The following is a 25,377-nucleotide window of genomic DNA, read 5'->3' as shown; positions in this document are numbered from 1 at the left end:
TATTAGAACTTGCGTTTCAACTAGTAATCCGTTGGTTGAACTAGTGACCCAGTCACCCAAAAGAGGTTTTCACCATAGTTGCTATTGGAATGAATCAAAGCACAATCTCCTTGGCATTGCTGAGCCCACCAAGACGCATAATCAGCTAGTTTCTTGCTCCATGTTAGAGGAGGGATACCAAGCTTGGCTCTTATAGTGTTGTGGGGTATCAAATATTGTTGATTTGTGTTGTGAGGAGTGGTTTGCAATAGGCGTCTAGCAAAGAAGTCGATTGGAAAGCTCATGAGTCGAGTGTGAAAAGTAGAGGGAAGGAAAAGAAGAGAGGAGAAGGAAAGTTTCTAACAAGTAACATGAAAGCAAGGGTTTGATCTCCATTAAGGGCACAAATCGATTGTGTTGGTTGAAGTTGATGAAGATCAGAACTCAATCTTTAGGTATATAGAGCAGAATTGTAATTTAATCATATGCCTTTGTTTTTTTTTTTTTTTTAATTAACACATTTATGTTATAATTTCTTGAACTCATTTTTATATATTTTATTTTTATTTTTTTTATTAGACCATGCGGTTCAACCAGTAATCCATTGGTTGAACTAGTGACCCAATCACTCAAAAGAGGTTTTCACCATAGTTGCTATTGGAATGAATCAAAGCACAATCTCCTTGGTGTTGGTGAGTCCACCAAGACGCATAATCAGCTAGTTTCTTGCTCCATGTTAGAGGAGGGAGACCAAGCTTTGCTCTTATAGTGTTGTGGGGTATCAAATATTATTGATTTGTGCTGTGAGGAATGGTTTGTAATAGGCGTCTAGCAAAGAAGTCGATTGGAAAGCTCTTGAGTCGAGTGTGAAAAGTAGAGGGAAGGAAAATAAGAAAGGAGAAGGAAAGTTTCTAACAAGCAACATGAAAGCAAGGGTCTGATCTCCATTAGGGGCACAGATCGATTGTGTTGGTTGAAGTTGATGAAGATCAGAACTCAATCTTTAGGTATATAGAGCAGAATTGTAATTTAATCATATGCTTTTTTTTTTTTTAATTAACACATTTATGTTATAATTTCTTGAACTTATTTTTATATATTATATTTTTATTTGTCCTTGCGATTCGACTAGTAATCCATTGGTTGAACTAGTGACTCAGTCACCTAAAAGAGGTTTTCACCTTAGTTACTATTGGAATGAATCAAAGCACAATCTCCTTGGCATCAGTGAGCCCACCAAGACGCATAATCAGCTAGTTTCTTGCTCCGTGTTAGAGGAGGGAGACCAAGCTTTGCTCTTTTAGTGTTGTGGGGTATCAAATATTGTTGATTTGTGTTGTGAGGAGTGGTTTGTAATAGGCGTCTAGCAAAGAAGTCGATTGGAAAGCTCATGAGTCGAGTGTGAAAATTTGAGGAAAGGAAAAGAAGAGAGGAGAAGGAAAGTTTCTAACAAGCAACATGAAAGCAAGGGTCTGATCTCCATTAGGGGCACAGATCGATTGTGTTGGTTGAAGTTGATGAAGATCAGAACTCAATCTTTAGGTATATAGAGCAGAATTGTAATTTAATCATATGCCTTTTTTTTTTTAATTAACACATTTGTGTTATAATTTTTTGAACTTATTTTTATATTTTTTTTATTTGATCCTGCAGTTCAACCAGTAATCCATTGGTTGAACTAGTGACCCAGTCACCCAACTCATAGATCAGGTCAACATCCGGGCCAGGTTTAATAACTATGATCACAAGTAACTAGTGAATAGGCCCACTTGTGAGTTCCACTGAATGTGCAATTCTTCACTAACTCTAAACTAAACAAATCAATATATTACTAAAAGCTGAAGCGTAGCATTTAATGTTGCTACGCTTCCATTGAGCCACGTCAGCAGCCATATCATTATCAATTTTTTTCCAATTTTTTAACATTTAAAGTGAATTAAAAACTCCATTATATTACAATCAAAATATCATATTTAATTTATCTTATCCCCACTACTCTCTACCTTAACTTTTTTCAACATTTCTCATTCCATTTCAACTTTTCATATCCCCACTACTCTCAATATTAATATTATTCTATATTTTTATCTTCCTTTATTTTTTACTTTTCTTATTCTTATCCTCATGCTATAAAATTGTCATTCTCCCTCTTATTCCATGCATAATTTCTATTTTTCCACACACAATAGCCTCTCTCTCTCTCTCTCTCTCTCTCTCTCTCTCTATATATATATATATATATATTTTCCTTCAATTTTTGGTATATATATATATATTTTTCAATTTTAGTGTAACAGGTTGACCATCAAAACATACTGATGCAGTATTGAAAGCTCCACCAAATGCATTGCAGAAATCAGTTTTAGACTACTTGAAATTAGTTAGTTTGCTAAAATTGGAATTGACAGGTAATCCAGCTTGATACGATTTAGTTTTATATTTTATGTTGTTATCTTTTTTATTCTCATTGGTTGTTAAATGTTATATTATTGCATTATAAAGATAGTATATAAAAATATAATATTATTTTATTACATAGCCTAACTAAAATAATATAGTGTTTATTGCTATACATTTCATTTTTATTATTTTATTCTCATTTTATTTTATTCAACATTTAAATTTAGCAACATCCTCCATATCATAATTATTTATATTTTGTCTCATTTTAAAAAAAAATTAAACGTATAGAGTTGGGTTGGGTTTGATGCCGACGAGCCAAAGAGCCAGCATGTTGTTCCCATAGGCAAGCTCAAGAACATAAGGTTCATGAGTATATTCAGGTTCAAAGTCTGGTGGACTACCCACTGGATTGGATGCAATGTCAAAGATATAGAGAATGAAACCCAGATGGTGATTTTGGACAAGAATGACTCGGGGCGCCCCTATGTTCTCTTACTTCCACTCATTGAAGGTCCATTCAGAGCTTGTCTCCAACATGGTGTCGATGACTATGTGGAAATGTGTGTGGAGAGTGGGTCCACAAGTGTATGTGGGTCCAGCTTCAGAAGCTCTTTGTACATGCATGTAGGTGACGTTCCATTTGGTCTTGTTAAGGAGGCTATGAAGGTTATTAGGTTCCATTTGGGGACCTTTAAGCTTCTTGAAGAGAAAAACCCACAAGGTATAGTAGACAAATTTGGTTGGTGTACATGGGATGCATTTTATTTTAAGGTGCACCCCAAAGGGGTTTATGATGGGGTCAAGGGCTTAGTAAAAGGTGGGTGCCCACCAGGAATGGTCTTGATTGATGATGGGTGGCAATCAATTTCACATGATGAGGATCCCATCACTGATCAAGATTGCATGAATCGAACGGCTGCAGGTGAACAAATGCCATGTAGGGTAGTAAAATATGAGGAAAATTATAAATTTAGGGACTATCAAAGTCCTAAGGTCCCTAAAAATAAAGGGTTGGGTGGGCTTATTAGAGACCTTAAAGATGAGTTTAGTAGCATAGAACATGTGTATGTTTGGCATGCACTTTGTGGATATTGGGGTGGGGCTAGACCCAATGTTAAGGGCATGCCTGAGTGTAAGGTCATTACTCCTAAGTTGTCACAGGGATTGCAGATGACAATGGAAGATTTGGCTGTGGACAAGATTGTGAACAATGGAGTTGGGTTGGTACCACTGGAGCTAGTCCACAAGATGTACGAGGGGCTTCACTCTCATCTTGCGTCGGTGGGGATTGACGGTGTGAAGGTCGATGTCATCCACGTAAGTTCTGGAAACCTTTTTCTTTTCCTCAAAATTTGTTTACTTCTTCCTATGCATAAACTTTTTAATTTGAGTATGGTGTGACTTTGGATTCACGTACACCGGTTAATAGTTATGATCCTACAAAATCTAGACATGTAAACATGTAAAGAGTAATTTTAGTATCACATAAAACTCTACAATTTTTATCACTTTCTCATAACTTTATTATTTTTTATTTACCATTCATAGTCTACCACATGAATAATTGTGGCAAATGTCATGATATTTTACGAGATCTTAAAATTTTTTATACTTAATGACTTGAAGGCTTGAAGCTCAGCAATAGGTCAAATAATTTTTTAAAAACCATCTTCTTTTTTGTTGCCACATTTAATATTAATAATATCTACGACTGAAAATGCTTATCCTATAATACGAGGAAGAGAGAGTACATGAGTAAAAATACAATTACTATATAAACAAATTGATAGGAATCCTTACTAATTATTTGACACTATTAAAAAAGAAATGATGGTTGATAGAAAAAATATATATCTGTGAATCCACATCCAATAAAAAATTTTGAATTAGAAAAAAAAAAAGAATAAGAAAGCACATACACTAGAGCAAGAAACTATATTAAAATTAAAATAGAAGAATATAAATAAATGATAATCTTGCTTGTAGTCCCTTAGATGTGTGACACATACTCTTTATTTATTATTTGGAAAAGAAGGAGAACCCAAATATACAATTGCGATTGTAATTGCAATTGCAGGAGATAAAGAGACATTTCTCATCCAGAAATCTTTTGTCATTGCAACTCTATCCTTTTATTGGCACGTGTCCTCTACTAGTATCAACAGGTGAGTGTTAGGATCATCATTACCATATTCACATCATATATGTAGCATATAAACAAATTCAATTGTGTTATTTTTTACATGTATATGTCTATCATGGATTCTTGTGTCAAGAACTAGGTTTATGAAAAATTAGTTTATCAAAATCATGTGATATCTTTTCTCTTCCATCTCACTTGCATTTGAATTGAACGGATAATTAAATTGACAAATCAACTTAAAATTTTGATTTACTGATTGTTATGGATGATATGCATCAGAATTTCTTATCAGTTCTATTATAATAAATCAAGGAAAGATATGTCAAACAATCAAATTGAATATAAGTAAATGGTCTTGACTCTTGAGTAATATTTTCCTTTATTTTTAAAATTTTTAATTTTTGGAAGAATACAACTTTTATTGTGAAAGGGAATTATATATTGGGGCTGATTGTTTTGAATTAATGAATAGCCACAATGTTCTTAACTTAAAAAGAGATAATCATGTAAGAGGAAAAAGAGGGAAAGATGGCCCTGATATGGTTGCAGGGCTTAGCTATACAGTAAACAGGCCCATATGAGTTGGGCTACCTGGGCTGATCTTGTGGTATGTTATATAATTATGGCTGGGTTTTAAGGGGAAAAAAAAAACAACAACAACAAACAAAAATAACGTTTGATCTTGGGTGAAAATTTGACATTTGCAGTTGCTTGAGATGTTATCTGAGGAATATGGTGGCAAAGTTGAGCTAGCCAAAGCTTATTACAAGGCCTTGACTGCTTCTGTGAAGAAACACTTCATAGGGAATGTTGTCATTGCTAGCATGGAACACTGCAATGACTTCATGTTCCTTGGAACAGAGGCCTTAACACTTGGACGAGTTGGTATGTAAAATCTAACTCAAATGTCTTTGGATATACTAATAAGAGAATCCAAGCAATAAACTTTCTGTTTGTGATGCATAGAGGAGATGATTTTTGGTGCACTGACCTATCGGGGGATCCAAATGGTGCATTTTGGCTACAAGGGTGTCACATGGTGCACTGTGCCTATAATAGCTTGTGGATGAGAAATTTTATACATCCAGATTGGGATATGTTCCAATCCACTCATCCTTGTGCTGAATTCCATGCCGCATCTCGAGCGATTTCCGGTGGACCAATTTATGTAAGCGACTCCGTTGGAAAACACAACTTTAATTTACTTAAAAGCTTAGTGTTGCCAGATGGGTCTATTCTGCGATGCCAATACTATGCACTTCCTACTAGAGATTGCCTATTTGAAGACCCTTTACATGATGGGAAAACAATGCTCAAGATTTGGAACCTTAACAAAGTAAGACATTAATATTTACAAGTTCAAGCAAGTTTGATAGTAGCATCCCTAAAAGTATATTTTTAAAGCATAATATAATACAATTTAGATTAGACTGCATATTTAGTTCTCAATTTTGAAATTTGTTTCAAAATTATACTTTAAAATGTTTCACTTTAATTCATATTCTTTCAATTTAATTCATATTCTTTCAAAATTGTTTTAAAATGTCATTATCTTTATCTAATGGATGGAAGATTTTGAAGTTCCAAACGGAACTCATGTCATGTCATCAAAGTAATCCTGGTTTTCTGAATTTTGTTTATTATGTCAATATTTTTCATCTATTTAATGATAGTAAGAACATTTTTGGAACATTTTAAAGTATAAAGAAATTTTGAGAGACCAAATATGCAATTCAACATACAATTTATATACAATAATTTTAATATAATGTTTTGTCATTTAAAATTTGTCACAGTACACGGGAGTTCTAGGACTTTTCAACTGTCAAGGAGGGGGGTGGTGCCCTCAATCCAGGCGAAACAAGAGTGCCTCACAATTTTCACACTTGGTGGCCTGTGTTACTAGTCCTAAAGATATTGAATGGAACAGTGGAAAGCACCCCATTTCCACAAAAGGGGTGGATATATTTGCAGTCTATATGTTCCAAGAAAAGAAGCTGAAGCTGTTGAAGTCATCAGAGACATTGGAGATTTCACTTGAGCCATTTTGTTATGAGCTTCTTATTGTTTCTCCAGTGACAGTCTTGCCCAAACAAATAATCCAATTTGCTCCAATTGGATTAGTCAACATGCTGAACTGTGGAGGTGCAATTCAATCAGTTGAATTTGATGATGATGAGAATTTGGTAGGGGTTGGAGTCAGGGGAAGTGGAGAAATGAGAGTGTTTGCATCAGAGAAACCTATGAGTTGCAAGATTGATGGAGTAGGTGTGGAATTTAGTTATGAAGATAAGATGGTCACAGTGCAAGTTCCCTGGCCTAATTCCTCAAGATCATCCCTTGTTGAGTACTCATTTTGAGTTCATGGTGCAATCGCTGGAGTTCAACATTGAAAGTGTGGTTAAATTTACTGCTAACTTTTTTCCCCACTTTCTCTAGAGAGAGCAAGTGCTTTTTTTGATTTTCAATGACCTTCAAACTTATGAAAATAACATTTTCCCTGCAAGTTATATTATCCTTACAATTGTTTGCTAATATGCTTGGAGACTAGGATAAGATGCCATAAGGGGACACGTGTTTGATGTTATAGGACTGTGTAGCAACATGGCCTTAAAAATTTGGATTGTATCTTGTAACTTGTTCATGTCTCCACACTTTCAAATATGTTTAGCTTGCTATAGTGTGACTCTCTATACTATGGAAAAAACTTAATTATGAACTGTTTTTAAACTTCAAATGTTATAATGTAGTTTCTTTCTGCGCCACAAAAGTTGCTAAAATCGGTTATGGTTGTGCATGTCCTACTACAGAAATAATTTGCGACTTTTTAAAAACTCATATTTAATAGTAAATTAAATATGCACTTTATCTAAATATATTAATGTTTAATTTTTTTTTTCTTTATGAATCATCATGTTTTAATTTGCTACTTTTGAGTTAATAAATATATGTTAGGCCATTTAAAAAAAGAAAAAAAAAGATTTTTTTTTTTTTCACTTAAAAAACAATAAGTTAAAAATTGCAATTTTTTAATCATAAAAGGTTGCAATTGGCAATTTGGGAAAGTAGATCACAGTTCACAGATTCCTAGCAGCAAGACATGGCGATTGATTCCCAATCCTTCAGTTAGAGTCTCTTATTATAGCTCCCCCCGTAAGCCTCTGTTTGGAATCTGGGAAAATTAAGAGGAAAAAAATACACAATCATGAGATCGTCGGAGTTCATGGACAAGAAAATCGCCGAATTGTCTCAATCTCATTCCCAAGATTTCTCCCTACTCTCAAACCATGTCATGGAGGGTAGAAAGTTTTAAGATACCAAATCATGTCTAAATAGGTCAGTAACAAATAAGAACCTACTAACTTGCCTGCAAGGTCATTAACAAACAACCCCAACAAACCCAAGTACAGAGCTGAATCTCCTACCTAATCGAAATTTGAACGTAAAAGGGCGCAAGCCAGCAAGGGACCCTACAAAAAAGTTGGTTTTTTTTTTTTTTTTCACAACCATGTACATAGACTTTAAAGAATCACATATTACAAAATCTATATTATAGCAAAACACAAATTTCAAAACAAAATTCAATTACCTTTCTAAGTCACTAAGTCCTTCATTTTTGAAGTTTATGGAGACACTTTCACATTAATTTAAAGCAACTTAGTATTTTAACTAGAGAATTTTGAAACTAATAAACTATTATACCCAACATCTTTAATAGCATGCTAAGAGTGTTGGACAAAGATATCTCAAGACCATTTCAAGAGATTAGAAGATGCTTCAAAATATGAGAATTTAAATCTTTTTTTAAAAAACTCCAATTTATAGTACTCCATCACACAAAAAACCAATAAAAATGGTTAATCAAATTGCATTGTTTTTAGCTGAAATAGCTTGAGAAACACAAAGACTTGCACTGTACTAGTATAATTAATCAACATATCTATTGGGGAAACCTATATTATACTTGATTTTCAATAATTAACATACACATAGAATTTTCAAAATCAGCATCAAACTCTTAGATAAAATACTGGAAAACAAAAGCTAACAAACACAGCATCAAAAAAAAAAAACCCTCATAAATCCAACCCATACTTAAATTGATACTATTGTTATACCACACCATTAACACTTAGAAACTCCTTTTTAAGCATTTCTTCAATATAATATGTTCAAACCTTTTACATCCAACCCATACTTCAGATTCGAAAGGACATGTTTGTAATTTCAAAGTACCTAAACCCTAGCCCCAAATTATACCAATGGTGAGGAAGAGAAGTATCTATGGATGGAGAGAGAGAAAACAAGAGAGATGTTTGGAGAGTTCTGCTATGTAATTTCCATAATTTCTTGGGAAACAAACAGAGAGAGATAGACATGTAATCGAAAAATGAGGCGGTGGAGAGGGCTACATCTGTCAACGGCTAGCTCATCGTCGGAGATGAGATTACCGACCACCGTGAATCAGCCCGTCAAAGATGAGATGAGCCAAAAATGAGTTTTCCTTTGAAAATTTTGGGATATCTTTTATCAAGGGTTGTCATAGGTTGCGTTGAAAAATGTTCAAATTTGGAGGCAAAACTATCGTTGGATTGTTAAAACCGGCCCGCTAGCTAGATTTTAATGGCTTGTTTCTATGGTTGTATAGGTTTATTTCGAGAATTTTATTGACCCTCAAAATAAAGCTAGTCAACCATACACTCCAGTTTTTAGTGATGGTTTCGCACTTTTTAGTGAACCCCTTTGAAAAAAGTGGGTTGAAATAAGTCAAGTTTGTTGTGGTGTACATCCAAAGCCAATTAAATTCCTAACGTTAGTAGGAAAATGAGGCAATTACATTCCTAACATGGGGGTTAGCTTCCATTGTTCCTTAATCACTTTAGGACTCTTAATTGGAGCCTAAATTATAAAATACTCTCAGAATATCATAAATTATATACTATTTCCTCTCACATTAAAGTGAGTCTACTAATTAAATTTATGGTAGGACCTACAATTTATGTAAAAGGGGAGTATGCATTTATGGTATTATAGAAATATTCAATAATTTTTCAAAAAACATAATATTAGTGTAAATCTGAAATTTAATTAGTAATAAAACTAATTTGATATTCAAGCTGCAGTGTATTTTTGTGCTCATGCATGAACGTGAAAGGGTGGGTGGGGCTTTTTTTTTTTTTTTTTTTGGAAGCTAGATAGTTGACATGACTGTATCTGTATGCGTGACATTGCCTGGTGAAAGGTTTTAAAGTTTCTAAGTTTGTATTGAATGCTATCATTGGGTAAGCTATGTAGCAATGCTTTTCTTTTTTGAGTGTTGGCCTTAGATCAATATATGTTTAGTGCTAGTTTTGAAAAATTTTAAATCGATAGTAATGATGTTTACCTTAAACATTTTCTATATCTGAAATGAGATAAAAGGTGTTGTGCAATATCAGCCCGATTAAAAAGATATGTATTAAGTTGGTGCGCAGTATTTCCACCGTAATGTTATCACATGCAGTAGTGGAACAATTTAAAAAAAAAAACTTTAATAAATTAATCTCATTGTGCACTTTGGGTGTGATGGTCACACCACAAGTATAAGTTATTGTGAGATGGGGACTTAAGTTTAGGTTAACTATTTTAATTTGAATCTATCAGTGAAATTACTTTTTTGCCCACAATCTATTAGTGTTAGGATTTGCTTTTTTGCCCACAATCCTAAAACTTATTAGAATTTGTTGTGAAAGTGTGGTCAAAATCTTCACTAATGATTCTAATTTAAATTTACTAGTCGCTAATCCGTGCAATGCACGGGATTGTTTTAAATCAAATGTTAACATGTTCAGGTTTAAACATTTCTCAAATTTCAATTATTGAAAGTTAAATTGGCTCTAATATAAGATGAAACATGTAATATTATGAAGTAATATTAAAAGTGAGATAAATACAAATATTATGAAGTAATATATTACAATAATCATAATGTGCTCTTACATTTGGTCTAATAAGTATTACGAAAGAGCCAATAACTAGAATAAATATACAATTGTGCTTACATCTTCAAGCTTTATCCAATGCTTTTCAAGAACGTATTTCCTCCCTTTCTTAGGCTCTTCTCTTTTCTCAACTTCTTCAAGCTACTTAATTTTTCGCCAAATTAGTATCAAGTATAACACCAAATTATACCAATTCATCAAAGATTTACAATGCAAAACCAAACACTCTTAATGTCAATAAATTTCATAATAACCCCACCCCAATTTATTCTACAATTTGACATCCAATTCTCTTTTAATAGCATCCAATGATTCACTGTATATTAATAATTGATGAAAATTTTTAAATAATAATAATTTATATTAATACTTGTAAGCTTCTTCAACAAAATCACCAAGCAAGTCCAATTGCTTCCACTAACAGTACTTAATAGAGCCTATAGAACTGTATAGAAACACATAAAAGAACTAAATAGAATTTATAAGCCAACAAATAACAAAAAAAAAAAAAAACTCTATCTCTACCTTTCAACAGCAACCATCATAAAAGGATTGAAGAAAAAAGAATTAAAAGTAAACTACAATAGTAGGTAGTTAGTTGAATGAATTAAACCCTTAAAAAAGGTGTGTACACGACATGTATTCCTCCTCCTCCTCATTCATAAATGGATTTCTTTTATGTCCACATCCAATTAATTACATGACCCACCCAAGAACAAGAATTATTTCTAATAGTACTGAATAGACAATCACTTTTAAGTGAATGCATTAACACCACTCACAATTTTACATGAAATTTATATCAATACCTGTAATTTATATCAATACCTGTAAGCTCCTTCAGCAAAACCTAACATTTAACAAAATTCATCATCTGCCACTATAAATTGATGCAAGAAGGTCACTCCTAAAAATAAATGATTTCTAAACATCATAACATAATGAAAATGATAAATGTAAGAGTCTATAGAATAACACATAGGAATGTAATGAAAACAATAGTGTGAACAGTGAATCAAATTTTAAAGTAAATTTACATATGGTTTATCATATTTGTGGTTTTCTTACTAAGTCTTAGTGATACCCATTGAAAAGCTTCAAACAGGGCCAAAAAGAAAAAATAATAATAAAAAAATAAAAAAAAAACCTTTTACAAACCTTTTCTTTTAAAGATATATAGATAATAGGTCATACAGTACCAATTGATTTGTGGTAAATTATGATGAAATAAGCTTCAAGGCCCCAATATTTATAATTCACTTAAGTCAGAAAGTAAATTCCCAAAGTCATAATCTATTTATTCTAAAGACAACCACACAAAAATACATGTAAAACACTAACAGTTCTGTATAAACAAAATTAAAACTTAAAGAAATAAAAATTGAAAGAAGAAGATGAAGAATAAGAAATATTAGAAGAAATTCTTACCCCAAAATTCTCAGCTGCAAGTTCATGTTGTCTTTCCCACCATGCCTCTTGCTTTTGCACATCCTTTACAAAACTCACTCTAACTTGAAACACCTAAGCAATCCCAAGCAAAATGAAAATATCACCCATTGAAAAGCCATAAAAGAGTCAAACTTTACATGTATAAATAGAGAAAAAAAAACAAACTTTACACACATGCACATATACATGGAGAAAGATAGAGACCTTGCAGGTAGTATAGATATCAATGGTTTAAACTGAAAATTGAAAAGGGCTGTACAAAGGTCTAAAATAGGTGGACAACCTAGATGCTTTGGTTGGGATATTGAACAGAATTACCACTACAGTGGGAAGAATCAGCAAAAAAACATCAAGGTATAAGACTCATCATATTCTAATAATTATGAAAATCCTTGTAGTAAACAAAACAAATATCATGTTGTATTGGCATGAAAAAAAAAATAAATAAATAATCCAAACGAAAATAGAGGATTTCCATAAAATAAACATAAAAAATTTCCAAGCTATTTTTTTTATTTTGACTTCACTCAGACAATTGTCGAGCACATCGGGTGATGCTATGATAGGGTTGGCCTATCTTCAAAAATCTTTTGTCTCAATGAGTCTTATGTAAAGGTCTAGAATTTTGAAGAAAGGACACCATGCAATTCAGCTTGATCCAAAATCTACCAACTAAAAAGGGCAACTGATGATATAAACTATACAATATTTTTAAATAACAAATCACAACACAGATAGGAACATAAAAATTCAATGCGTCCAATAATTTGAATTATTTAAACCCTCTATATCTAAACCCATCAATCTATGAATTCAATTATAATTCCCCCATGATCCAATTATGAAAATAATAATAATAGCAAAGTAATGTAAATCCAGAACCAATAACCAAAAATTAAAGAAAGAATCTTCCACCTCTAGAGGAAGAAGCCCAAGTTTGAAAACCCACTAAAGCAGAAGAAACCATAGCCCTAAAGTAAATACAATTAAATTTTTGTTTGGAAAACCCTTTTTAAGGCTGGCGAACTAAAGGCCAATCATTCAGCCATAGCAACCCAAAACACCAAAAGTAAATAATAACTGGGCAGGACATTGGAGAAGAAGCTTAGGTCTGCAACCAAACAAAGAATCAAACAAAACCCCTCAAAAAATCTATTTGGGTTTCTCATAAACGACCCTAAAAGCCCAATCTTTATGACCAATCTTGAATCTACAACAATACTCCATGACTCATGGCTTCTTTGCTTAGATTGTGGTTTTTTAGGATTGTGAGAAACCAATCAGCAAAAGGAAAAAGTAGACTTACAATTATGAACCGAAATTAAGAACCAAGGGAGTCATACACAGTAGACATACCCTCTGCCACGGCTGGGATAGTGGTTTGTTTGGTGATGCCTTCTTTCTATCTCGGACCTGATAGTGTGGGGGTGGCTTCTTGGCAGGATTGATTTTCGGTGTTGGGTTTTAGGGAAGGAGAAAGTAGAGAATAGAGAAAAGAGAGGAGCGGCAGAGCCTGGGTCTATGTTTTGGAGGAAGGAGAAGGCAGAGCGTGGGTTAGTGTTTTCAAATATATATTTGCGTTTATCGGGTTTTAGAATAGGTTTTTTTTTTTTTTAATACGTCACTATAATGACGTTTTTCAAGGACCTATAGTGACGTTTTTAAGGACTTATAGTGGCGTTTTGTAACTTGATATCCATGAAAAGGGCAGAAGCCCATTTTGTCCTGCAATCGAGTGGAAATTAGTAAATTACTATTTGATTACCTTGCAATTGATTTCACCGAGGGAAGGCAAAAAAATTCTTAAAAATCTCACCCTGATAAATATGTCATATACTATATAGTCACAAATCTATAGCCACAATCTGCTTGTTAGTTATTGCACGTATATAGTCACCTATATGGTCATTAAATTTGTATTGTATATGATATGACTTATGAGCATTAAATTTTAGTGTAATTGTCACTTTATGTTGTTGCTTTGCTTATAACGTTAGTTCACTTTTTTGCACTCAATTTTACCTTTCATATTTCTGTTTCAGCCTTGACTAAACTACCCAAATAAGTTACATTATCATCCATCATTTTCTTATTGTGGTCTATGTTTAATTTTTGAGAAAAATAAGAGAAAATAGAATGAAGCGCGTTTTGCGCTTCCCAGACGTTTGTGCTTCTTTTTTTCTTTTTCTTTTTTAGCCGAAAAGTTTGACTTTTCAATCAATTTTTAGCCACATGTGGGTCCCGTATATCATTCACGGACCCACAAATTTCACTTTTCAACCACTTTTTCATTAAAAATGGGTCCCACGGTACTATTTACACATTTAAAAATTATTTTGTTACAGTGTTTTTCAGTTTTCAATTTTCAGCTGTATTCAAACGGACCCTTAGTATGACCTTAAATAAGAATGATTTTCTAAGTTTTCTCTTTCTTTCTTTTTTGTGATTGCGTTATTGTATTTTTTTTTTTTTTTTTTTTTTTTTTTTTTGTAAATATAGGGTAGGAAATAAAACTAGAAATTATTTTAGTTCTTAGGTGAAGGTTATTTATGTTTTGGTCTTTTTCTATATCAAATATTTTTGTAAATTTCCATAAAAAAAAAAATATATTTTTATAGATGATAAAAGTTAAATTGTTGTAAATATTTTTTATTTGGTATATGTGCTTTAACAGAATTTCGGGGCCCATGTTTGTGCAACTGTTTACTCACATTACTAATCACCTCAATTACTTAAACGGTAGAAATGAGTTCAACGGTTGGTTGAAGAAGAGCATGCATATTAAAACAATGACAGAGGGAAAAAGAAAATGGTTAGAGGTGATATTTAATGGTCCAATCAATCAGGTTAAAGGGAATGATGAAGGGGATGCTAGAATTGCAAAGGGAATTCGTACTGACATTTTAAGTCTTCATGAACTGGTGAATAAAGTCACACAGAAACGGAAATCGAATTTTGTTATACAAGGTATGGGAAATTCAAAAAAGGAATACACTGCTTTCAAAAACAATGTAAGTTTGGATAAATCACCGATAGACATGACTGATTGGATTAAAAAGGTCCCCTTGGATCAATCTATTCCTTCAGATGATACTAATCAATCGCCTCTTCGGCAAGTGCTCTACGGACCTAGGAAATCTCAACAAAATCAGCAACAGCCACTTACAATCCAGCGGCGATTTTTAGATCCTTATTCTGTTCCAGCATATCTGAGAACCGTTTGTGAACATGGGAGAGATATTAATACAAATACCTGGTCAGGAAAACTTTTGAAGGAGCTTCATCACCTCCTACCTGATGCATTGCCAAAAATTCATTATGCATTGTGCGATTATGGTGATGCACAATTCAGGAATGACTTTAATAGTAGTTTAGTTAAGCTTTTAAGGCATGGTACATTTGGATACAAGGGTTTTAAGTTTTGAATACTTATGATTTTATGAATAGAAATTTGAAGTAGCGATAGATTGACTCATTGAGGATCTTTTGTAACACTGGCAATTTAAAAACACTAAATACTTTTGTTTCACAAATATAAAGTTCGCATTTTTTTTGTTACATACTTATAGCCATTGTTCAAGCTACAAGTCTTCAACTTCAAACACCTCACGTGAGACTATCAGACTTGAGATTGCACCACCATCTTTTTGTTCTTCTTCTATGTCTCGCTCACTCTCTCTCTGCGTTTTAACCGATGCTGCATCTGCATTTTTGCCTCTAGAGTCGTCTTCTTAGGCTTGCCTTAGTATCAACCACTGACTTCTTAAATTTTATGGGGACTTGCTCTTTTATTTACCCCATTTTTTAATGGGCGGACAAACCAACGTCCGCCAACTCTTGTAGGTGTTTTTTTTTATTCACAAATGGCTGACTATTCAAATGGGGCATAAAAAAATAAAAAATAAATAAAAAATATTGAGTTGTCAATTATGCTTAGAAATTAGAATTTAATATTTTTTATTTGCATAATTATGTTTTCTTAGAATTTAATATAAATATAGATTTGAAATATAGATTTTTATATTTATTTGGATTATTTTAGTTAATTTGAATTTTTACTAATTTAATACATTTATTTATCTTTTACATAATAATTAAATTAATATGGCTTTGTCAATATGGCTTTGTTTATCAATATGTCAAAGCCATATTGAGTATTCATGATCGTGATCGAAGTAAAGTTTCATTGGTGCATTGCCCGTCGCAGATTGAGCTGGCTCTCTTCGAGATGGTCTGGTTTGTTGACTTCGAACTGAATTGCTTCGAGGTGAGATGGGCTTGCCGAATTGGTTCGAGATGATCTAAGTCGAGGTGCTGCGTCTGGATGGGTTTTGTAGCTGCGTGAGGCATCTCAATTGCAATGATGGCTGTGTCACTTTGATGAAATCAGGAAGACACATATTGCTAAGAAAATTACTACTTAATGGCTTCAAATACAATTTGCAATTGTTGCATTAAAATTTGCTGGTCTTAAATCTCAAGACCCAATTGATTTAAATGCTACACCTCGTGCTATTGGTCTTAGCTTCATAGTGCCTTGGTCTTGGTTTTGAGACCAAACTCAAAGACATCCAGACTTCGTGACAGAAGTTAATTGTGGCTGGTTAAGCCATTAATCAGCCCACTTCGAAGAGAAAATGAACTGAAAATAAAGCTACTTCGAGATGTGTCATGTTTGCTCTGAATAAAGAAAGACGAACACTTAAGATTTTGCAATCCATATGGTTTGAAGCTTCCACTACATTGTAGAAATGCAGTAGATGTTGGATGATTATGTGGGTCACGTATCTATCAATATGTCAAGTCAATTTTGAATATCTTGTTATGAGTACTATGGATTAAATGATTCAGTAATTTTATCAATCAAAACAAGTTCCTACAGCTCTTTGATGTGCAGGGAATAATATATATGTGGGAAATCTTAAATGGAACATGTCCCAATCTGGCACCACAATCTCCCCTAGAAGAAGACTAATAAAGCCACAGAAGCAATATGTAAAGTCTGAAATGTTGGTTCTCTTGGCATGAAATCCTCCGATGCTCGTGCAATTACACTCTTCTTTGAACTGAAAGGAAACAAACTCAATGAGAAACTATATTCCAACTTGGTAACATAAGATTATATGTGTATGAAATCAAGAGAGCAGGCAAACCTATAGATTGAGTCTGAATGGTGACTCATGCAGCAAATCGGGCTATTGTCCTTGAAGTTCCTTGCAATAGATTGCTCAAGTGCTTCTTGATAGCATCTAGTCAATGACACCCGTCCACCGGCCCTTGAACCTAAGGTTTCTATCAAATTTTGAACATCAACCTTTGCTCCATCCACACTGCAGCTTGCAAGATAGAGGTGGAGATCGTTATAAAACCCATAGATTTTTTGGGGTTCTATAATCCCAACTCCATATTTTTTCATGCTGTCCATGGCAATGTCTCTAAGATTCCTTGTGTTTCCAGGTGATTTTGAATTGTACTTTTTCATTGTTTCTGATGATGGGAGCACACTGCTCCAATAACCTGCTAAAGCATGCCACATGTAAACAAATCTGAATAGATAATTAAGCCTCCACGGTCAAAATTACTGAAACTTTTAACTAGATGTTAAATAGATATAGAATTCCATACCCATATTGGAAAACTTACTTTAATCAATATTTTGCTTTGATTGAATCAAAAATATCATGGAGATCAATGCATGTATTAGCTGAACCCAAACTCTTGAAATTATTGTTTTCTTTGAAGTCCACCAATCTGTTTGCAAACCTATGGATCAACCAAAGAAACAAGGTGGTTGATAAACAAACTGATACAGATTGCTTCTAGTTTATAGAAGGTAAATAAACTTCTAAAGGAAGGAAGACTTACTGTGTCCCTTCAATAAATGGTTCACCTTCTTTTTTACAGAAGCCATTTACTGTCTCTGACCATCCATCATCAATGATCAGAAATTTAGATAAAAAGCCTCCTTCCAAGAAACTGAAGAATTCAAAATACACAAGAGATCAATAACCTATGGATTAAGTTTCTGATTAATTGGTGCAACCTTTATTCAAGTAATTGAATCAAGCACATATGACTTTCTTATTGTACCTTTGAAGACCCTCTTTGATCCCTTGTGGACTGACTTCAGTGTAGAAGGCATCCCAAGTGCACCATCTAAACCAGTCCCAGTGGGCTGGCATCTACTAATTCAATCAAAATAGGAAAATCAATTGGAATGCAAAAAACACATGCCCTCAAATTGTTTTAAGTATTTGGATCTTTATTACATTCTTGTATTCAATGTGGCTAAAAGTACCTTTGTGCTTCTCTAGTATCCTATATCATTATACATGTTTGTAAGGTTGAATTTATTCAACCATCTAATTGGCTTTATTCCGTGCCAAATTTGCTTGTAATTCAGCATTTAGTAACCCTGTATTTAGGTGGGATTGTTGTAAGGGTAGTGAGTGAGATAGTGTGAAGATTGCTCAAGAGTGTGCAAGAAAACAGAGTGTCGCGGCTGGGACTCGCGACTGGTCTCGCGGCTTCAACCCGCCAGAAGATGCACACGTGCCAAGCATGCTGGAAGATGAACAGTCATGCTAGCTGGAGCACTACAGGACAAAACAGGACAACTGGCCATACGGTTAACTCGCGACTGGAACTCGCGACTTAGTCAAGCCGCGAGGTCAAGCCGCGAGCCACCCCTGTTTTGGAAAAACCTGACGTTTCGCATTCCACTCCTCTCCAGTATAAATACCCTTTTAACCCACGTTTGAAAGAGAGCTTCCAGAGAGAATTTTGAGAGAGAAACCCTAAAGAAAAACCAGATTGTTTCACCCACAATCTCTACCTTAGAGTCTCATCAAAATCCCTCACTCTCTTCCTCTCCATTGTCAAATCCTTGAGAGGCCATTATACCAAACCTGGTTCTCACCATTATCATCTCTGTGAGACAGACGTTTGGAGTTCTGGGAAGCAGTTAGGAAGGAGCCAATATTCATTGGTTGATGCTACGGTGTAGTAGCGGAATCCGGAAAGCTAGAAAAGAAAAAGGTTCGGCGCAACCTCGTTGGAGCAAGAAGCTTGGAGGGCTTAGGTGCATTGGGTAGATTAGGCTTGGAGGGTCTACTGCTGTCCTTGTATCCCAACTGTATTTTCTAGTGGATTGATTACCGCTTGGAGGGCGGCGGAGAGGTTTTTCGCCGAGGTCTTCGGTTTCCTCTTCGATAACATATCTGGTGTTATCGCTGTGTTTGCATCTTCCTTCCTCTCTATCTCTGCCTTTACATTATCTGCTGTGGTTTATTTTGTTGTGGCTTAGATAGTTGTTTAATCAATTCCATGTTATAGCATATGTTAAGTTTCCGCACACTAGTTGTTTAACATATTGCGTGTGTTGATTAAATTGGTTTTTGGGGGTCTAAACGTTCAAAAGTGTTTTTGTACACGTTTTTTGAACTTTCAATTGGTATCAGAGCGGGTACACATCTGTTTGGTTTCATTACCATTATGTGATCCTTGACTCCCTTTCTTTTTGAGATGGATAGGTCTCAATCCCTTAATGCACCTCCATATTTTGATGGAAGTAACTATGCATTTTGGAAGGTTCGTATGAGAGCCTTTTTATGCTCTATTGATGAATCCGTGTGGGATGCTGTTGAGATAGGTTGGACCAAACCTGAAGCAGCCAAATCCACATGGGATAAGGCAGCACTTACTGCATCTAATGCTAACAGTAAAGCACTAAATGCTATTTTCTGTGGTGTGTCTCCAGATGAATTTCACAGGATTTCTCACATTACTATTGCAAAAGATGCATGGGAGATTCTGGAAACAACTTATGAAGGCACGAAGAAGGTGAAAGATACCAAGTTACAAATGCTGACCACTCGGTTTGAGGAGCTCAAGATGAGTGAGGATGAGTCTTTCGACTCATTCTATGGGAAGTTAAATGAAGTGGTTGTCAGCAAGTTTAACTTGGGGGAGAAGATGGAGGATTCTAAGATTGTAAGGAAGATCCTTCGATCATTGCCGGAAAGCTTCCGTGCCAAAGTGACAGCCATTGAAGAGAGCAAAGATCTTGACGACATCAAGGTGCAGGAGCTGGTTGGTTCTTTACAGACCTATGAAATGTCGCTGCCAAATCAACGGAAGGGTAAATCCATTGCTCTAAAGACCGTTAATGAGAAAGTGGAAGATCAAGGCTCGTCAGGAGAAGATATGGTTGACAAGGATGTAGCCTATCTTGTTAAAAATTTCAAGAAGTTTTTGAAATTCAAAAACAATGGAAAATTTGATGATAAGAGAAATTTCCAAAATTCTGGAAGGGAGAAGAGGGATTTCAAGAGGAAAGATGGAAAAGAATCCCAATCCACACAAGGTGTTACTTGTTTTGAATGCAACGGGCATGGACACTTCAAGAGGGAATGTCCTAACTATTTGAAATCAAAAGGCAAGGTGTACGCCACGACTTTGAGTGATTCAGATTCGTCCGACTCAGAATCTGAGGAGAGCTGTGATGGAGAAGGGAACTACTCAGCTTTCATGACTATTGCTCATGTTGAGTCTTCGGATGAATTGAATTTGCTTGTTCAAGACCTTGGAGAACATAGTGAGGATGACTCACTAGGAATTGTTGAAGAATCAGAAGCTGAAGAAGAAGAAAGCACAGCTACTCTTCAAGAAAATTACAATTCACTGTTGGAGAAATCTGGCGAATACACAAGGGTGGCCAAGGCTGCAGTGAGAAAGATGAAGAAGGCTGAGGAGGACTACAAAAGTCTCCTAATCCGGTATAGGGAGGCCAAATGCGAGATTGAAACTCTTAATGGTGAGCTGTCCGAAGCCTACACTAAAGTGAGATTCCTTGAGAATGAGGTTGTTCAAGCAAATGCAAAAATAGAGAGGGTCACCACCAAGAAGCTTGATGATGTTATATCATCTCAAAAGAGCTTCTCAGACAAATCCGGACTGGGATATACCGGAGGAAGTAGCTCAACTGGAAATGTCACTAAAGAAGTGAAGTTTGTGAAATCCAAAGATTCAGTTGTAGCTGACTCTACTAGTGTGAACCTCGAGGTGGAGGAGAAGAAGAATGTGGTGGACCAACGGATGCTGAATCATCATAATCAGTATGTGGGCAGGTCTGAGTCTCGTGCCAAGTCACGTCCTCGACCACAAAGAGGTCCTAGAGGAATGTATGTGTGCCATTACTGTGGACTTCAAGGGCACACTCGACCAAATTGCCAAAAGCTAAGAGCAAAGAACAGTGCTACTCCTCAAAGGTCAGGAGGACCAAGAGTTGATAGGAGAACGTGGGCAGGGGATCAACCTAGAGAGCAAAACGGAGATCCCGGAATGATGAACGTGATGAAGATGATTGGTGCATTCACCAACTGCTTGGAAAGCTTCTCACGAAGGTTTGAAAGCCCTAACTCCCGTACCCAATCCTCTAAGGAAATCACCCCAAACGCAAGTGTCGTGTGGGTGAAAAGGGGTACTCATGCATAAGCATTACAACATGTCCATGCATTAATACTTCCTATGCTTTGTGACTATGTTTGTTTGGTATGCTTGTTGTTTTTGATTTTGGTTGTTTGTTTGTGAATATTTCTTAAATGTGATTTATCAATCTTTTTGTTTCTTGAGTCAAAAATCCAAAAATTACATAAAAATTTGAAAATCAAAAAGCTTGTTTGACTTTGTTGGGTTTTGTCTTAAAAACTCGTTTTGCCTTGTACCTTTGTGCAAATGGCTTTGTGCATTTTCGAGCATTGCTTGTTTTCATGCACCCATATCACTTTGGGAAAAATCTTGAAATCTATGTGATTGTTGTAAATAGATCTTCAAACTTGTCATGAATGATTAGTGAATGGTTATGTTGATCTTGAAACATGCATAGACTTGTGTCTATATCTCTTCCCATTTTTTATTTTTTAAAAAGAGCTCACTAAATGTAAATCTCCAAATGAAAAGAGATATTGAGCTGCAAAAGCCTGTCGCACATTCTAGTATTTGACTAGGAAAAAGGGTAAGCGACCTCATATCAAAAGTAAAATTTTTTTAAAAAAAGGCCAAAGGCCTGTTCTTCAAAGAATAGTATTGTTTATCCCTCTCACAATGAGAGATGATTGCCTCAAAAGATCAAATGTTATGGCTGAAAGTGGAGTCAAATGAAAGGCTCCAAGTTATGTTATCTAGTTGTGTGGGAAGTCATATATTCATATTTCTATAATTGAGATTGGTCACATGATCTAGTGCTAATTGTGTATGCCTTGGTTGAATTGATCATTGAAGCTTCACATTAGACAAAGGACTATTTCATTGTTGATATCCACACACAACACACAAGTTTATGTTTAATAAATGCCATATTCATTTGTGTGATTGTACTTGATAAAATGTGTTTTCACATGCTCAATCTTTGTTAATTCAAGCACAAAAAGATTTTTGAGTGTTTTAGGTGTTTTTGGAAAGTGTTTTGCTGAAAAATCTGAAAAATTTCAAAAATACAGTTTTGCCCTGTTTTGGCGGCTCAGTCGCGGGTGTGTCAAGTCACGAGCCTCAGTCGCATCTTCGCTGGTCAGTTTTGGCGACTTGTTCGCGAGTGGAAGGTCCAGTCGCGAGATTCACTCAGAGATTTTCGCGGCTCAGCTCGCGACTCTCTCGCGGGTAGACCTTCCAGTCGCGAAAAACACTTAGAAAAATTTTTCAAAATTTTCCTCTTGACTGTTTTGGCGGCTTGATCTGGCGACTGTGTGGCGACTTAAACCAGTCGCGAAAATCGCGTGTTTTGCAGAAACAGGAGCAGTTTTTAAACTTTTTCAGTTTTTCCCTCGAATTTTTGTGACTGTTCATCTTCTCTCTAAACACTCTCCCTCCCAAACACTCCGTGCTCCCTTTTCCAATCTCTTGTGTTGCATCCTTACAGCCCAAAATCGTCGAGTTCCAGGTATGGGTTTTCTGATTTTCACTCTTTTCTACTTGATTTTGTGCTTTTACCCTTGATTTTTCGCATTTGATTGTGTTTTTGAAATGGGTTTGTGGTTCGGTCTCTGCTCTTTGTTCTTGCTTAGCTTGTGGATTCTGTTGTTATAGGTTGTGTTAATGATAGTCATTGTCCTATTGCTCTTGTGCTTAGCTAAATATTCCTTTCATTTCAATCTGAACGTTGAGCTGTTGAGATGTTACTATTGGTTCTGTTTGAGGTTGTGAGTTCTCCTTTACAAGATGTGCATGTCTTAGATTGATAATCTGTGGGAAGACTCTGATAGGTTCAACATATTGTTTGTTTGTCATATAATCTTTTTTTTCATAAATCTGCCTCAATGTCCTTCATCTGCCTTCAGGATAGCTACACCATGTTGTTCATGTGTTTCCTATCCTAGGCTTGGTTTTTCCATATATTTGAACTAAATTGCTTGCTGTTTAAGTGTTTGAAGTTCACTTGTTTGATTGATATCTCTCTCTGTTAACTACATGGTACTGACTGGTTATGCGCATATATTGTTATATGTTGTTGTGGCCTTTTCTGATTGTTCACAGATGGCTCCTTCACCTCAGAAGAAGAAATCTACTGCGAAGAAGGCTGACAAAAGACTTAAGATGGATCCTAGATTGTTTAGGTCAGTTCACCATTTTGAGAGATACAAGGATAACTTCTTGAATGCAGGAATCATTCAAGAGAGATTTGTGGATTTGGATGATTTAAGGCAAACTTTTATTCCCAGTTGTTTTGAAGGAAGAGGATGGGACAAACTTTTAAGTGATTTCCCTTTGGTGTGTGAACCCCTGATTAGAGAATTTTATTCAAATGCTGTGATAAAGGAGAATGAGTTAAATTGCTGGGTTAGAGGGAAAGAATTCATCTTGGATGCACATGTCATAGATGATGTACTAGGGCTTGAGGGTTTGGATGATGAGGAGTTTGTCAATTTCAAGGATAGGAGTGTCTCTATTGAAACAGTTCAACAGAGAATAGGTGGGCAGAGAGAAGGGAAGTGTTTGAATACCACTGCCTTTCCAGTGGACATGAGGGTTCTAACCATAATCATGATGTTTAACCTTTATCCTATTAGGAAGTTGACCACAATCAATTGTGCTAGAGCAATTTTTCTGATGGATCTCAAAGAGAAGAACTTCATAGATATAAGTTCCCACATCTTTGACATCATTGTGGATGAGACAAGAACAACATCTAGACCAAAACTGATCTTTCCCAGTCTCCTAATGAGGATATTTCGAAGGAAGGGTGTTCAAATTCCTCAAGACATCAGTCACATGTCCACACCCTCTGCAATCAACAAACTTACCTGCAAAAGGATCAGTGTTAGGCTCCCCGGAGAAGAAGATGAAGGTGATGAAGGAGAGGAAGTCCAAATGGAGACTGATGCAGAGGCAGCAGGGCATGCATCCACCTCAACACCAAGGAGGAGTGGCAAGAGGTCCAGAGTTTCAACTTCTGCAGATGCACCTCCAGATGCTTTCCAGATCATTCTGGAAAGGCTTGATGGGATCAGGGCAGTCCAGACTGAGCATTCTGACAGAATGAGAGCCATGCAAGACCAGATTGATGTCTTGGCTGCTACACTTGACAGCTTCACAACTCAGCATGACCAGTGACCCTTTGGCCATTCCATGTCAAAAAGGGGGAGAAAGTTCATTGATAATTGAAGCAGAAAAGCAGCTCTTGAGGGGGAGTAATTTGTTGAGGGGGAGTAATTAGTGTTTTTATGGTTTTTATGGTTTTAATACACTGGGTTTTAGTGTATAACTGTTCATAACTCATTTCATATACTTTTGGTTTAATCTTTAATATATGTTGTTGATGTTATTCAGGATATTTTGTGGTTTGTACCCATATGCTTTTGTAAGCTTTGAGGGTTTATGTTTTATGCATAAGTTTGTAGGCCTTGTGGTATGTACCATGCTTAAGTGCAGCCTTTATGCTATGTGAAATCAGTATTTTAAATCCAAATGTTCTGCATTGTGGTTTATGTACTGTCACTCTTGTGCCCTTGTAGGATTGTTCCTAGATGCATATGCCTTGTGTGCTATGCATTGGTTGAGTGTTGTACATACAAGTGTCTTGCCTTGTGCTTGTTAACTTGTATGTCCTTGTGTTCATTCCAAGTGTGAATGAACACTGTGATCACTACCTTGTGGTGTTCACCTGGTTGATCAAGCCATGGTTTGTTTATTAACTCCATCTTATGCTTGATCTCATATTGCCTGTTTCATATGCATTTATAATTTTCTGCTTACAATGATCATGGTGTATTGTTGTGTTTCAGGAGTTTATGTTCATATGATTCAAGTGCTTCACAGCTTCTAGAATTAGGTGTGAGTGAGTTTTGATCAACTGTTCCCAACTCACATGTTAAGTCTAGAGTCTGTTTTAGGGTTTTGTCACGGAATAGCCAAAGGGGGAGATTGTAA

At 35.4% G+C, this 25,377-nt stretch overlaps 2 protein-coding genes and 1 long non-coding RNA gene across 3 annotated transcripts in view; 2 read left to right on the top strand and 1 right to left on the bottom strand.

Moving 5' to 3' along the window:
- The window catches only part of LOC126714776 (probable protein arginine N-methyltransferase 6), a 105,903-nt gene that overhangs the window by 25,081 nt on the left and 55,445 nt on the right, over window positions 1-25,377 (top strand). The gene's annotated exons all lie outside the window — the stretch shown is intronic.
- Window positions 642-7,031, top strand: LOC126692365 (galactinol--sucrose galactosyltransferase-like). The gene is made up of 5 exons (XM_050387953.1): window positions 642-671; window positions 2,671-3,699; window positions 5,233-5,410; window positions 5,494-5,861; window positions 6,322-7,031. Exons 1-5 carry the CDS (start codon window positions 642-644, stop codon window positions 6,883-6,885), a joined length of 2,169 nt encoding a protein of 722 aa, XP_050243910.1. The 3' UTR covers window positions 6,886-7,031.
- Window positions 16,834-18,284, bottom strand: LOC126714820 (uncharacterized). Its single transcript, XR_007651676.1, has 5 exons — window positions 18,046-18,284; window positions 17,821-17,931; window positions 17,599-17,718; window positions 17,109-17,472; window positions 16,834-17,021 (listed from the first exon to the last, which is right to left on the bottom strand). It is a non-coding gene; the product is annotated as an uncharacterized LOC126714820 (long non-coding RNA).

Source organism: Quercus robur, chromosome 1, assembly GCF_932294415.1.
Source record: "Quercus robur chromosome 1, dhQueRobu3.1, whole genome shotgun sequence".
NCBI classification, from domain to species: Eukaryota; Viridiplantae; Streptophyta; class Magnoliopsida; order Fagales; family Fagaceae; genus Quercus; species Quercus robur.
This window is presented reverse-complemented; position numbering and strand designations above follow the sequence as displayed.

What these genes read in the sequence shown, in the direction of transcription:
- LOC126692365 (XM_050387953.1), top strand. Translation starts at nt 642, where the DNA reads ATGAATCAAAGCACAATCTCCTTGGTGTTG. An exon ending in GCACAATCTCCTTGGTGTTG is followed by an intron (nt 672 to 2,670) that starts GTGAGTCCACCA and finishes TTAAACGTATAG; the next exon opens with AGTTGGGTTGGGTTTGATGC. An exon ending in CTTAACACTTGGACGAGTTG is followed by an intron (nt 5,411 to 5,493) that starts GTATGTAAAATC and finishes TGATGCATAGAG; the next exon opens with GAGATGATTTTTGGTGCACT.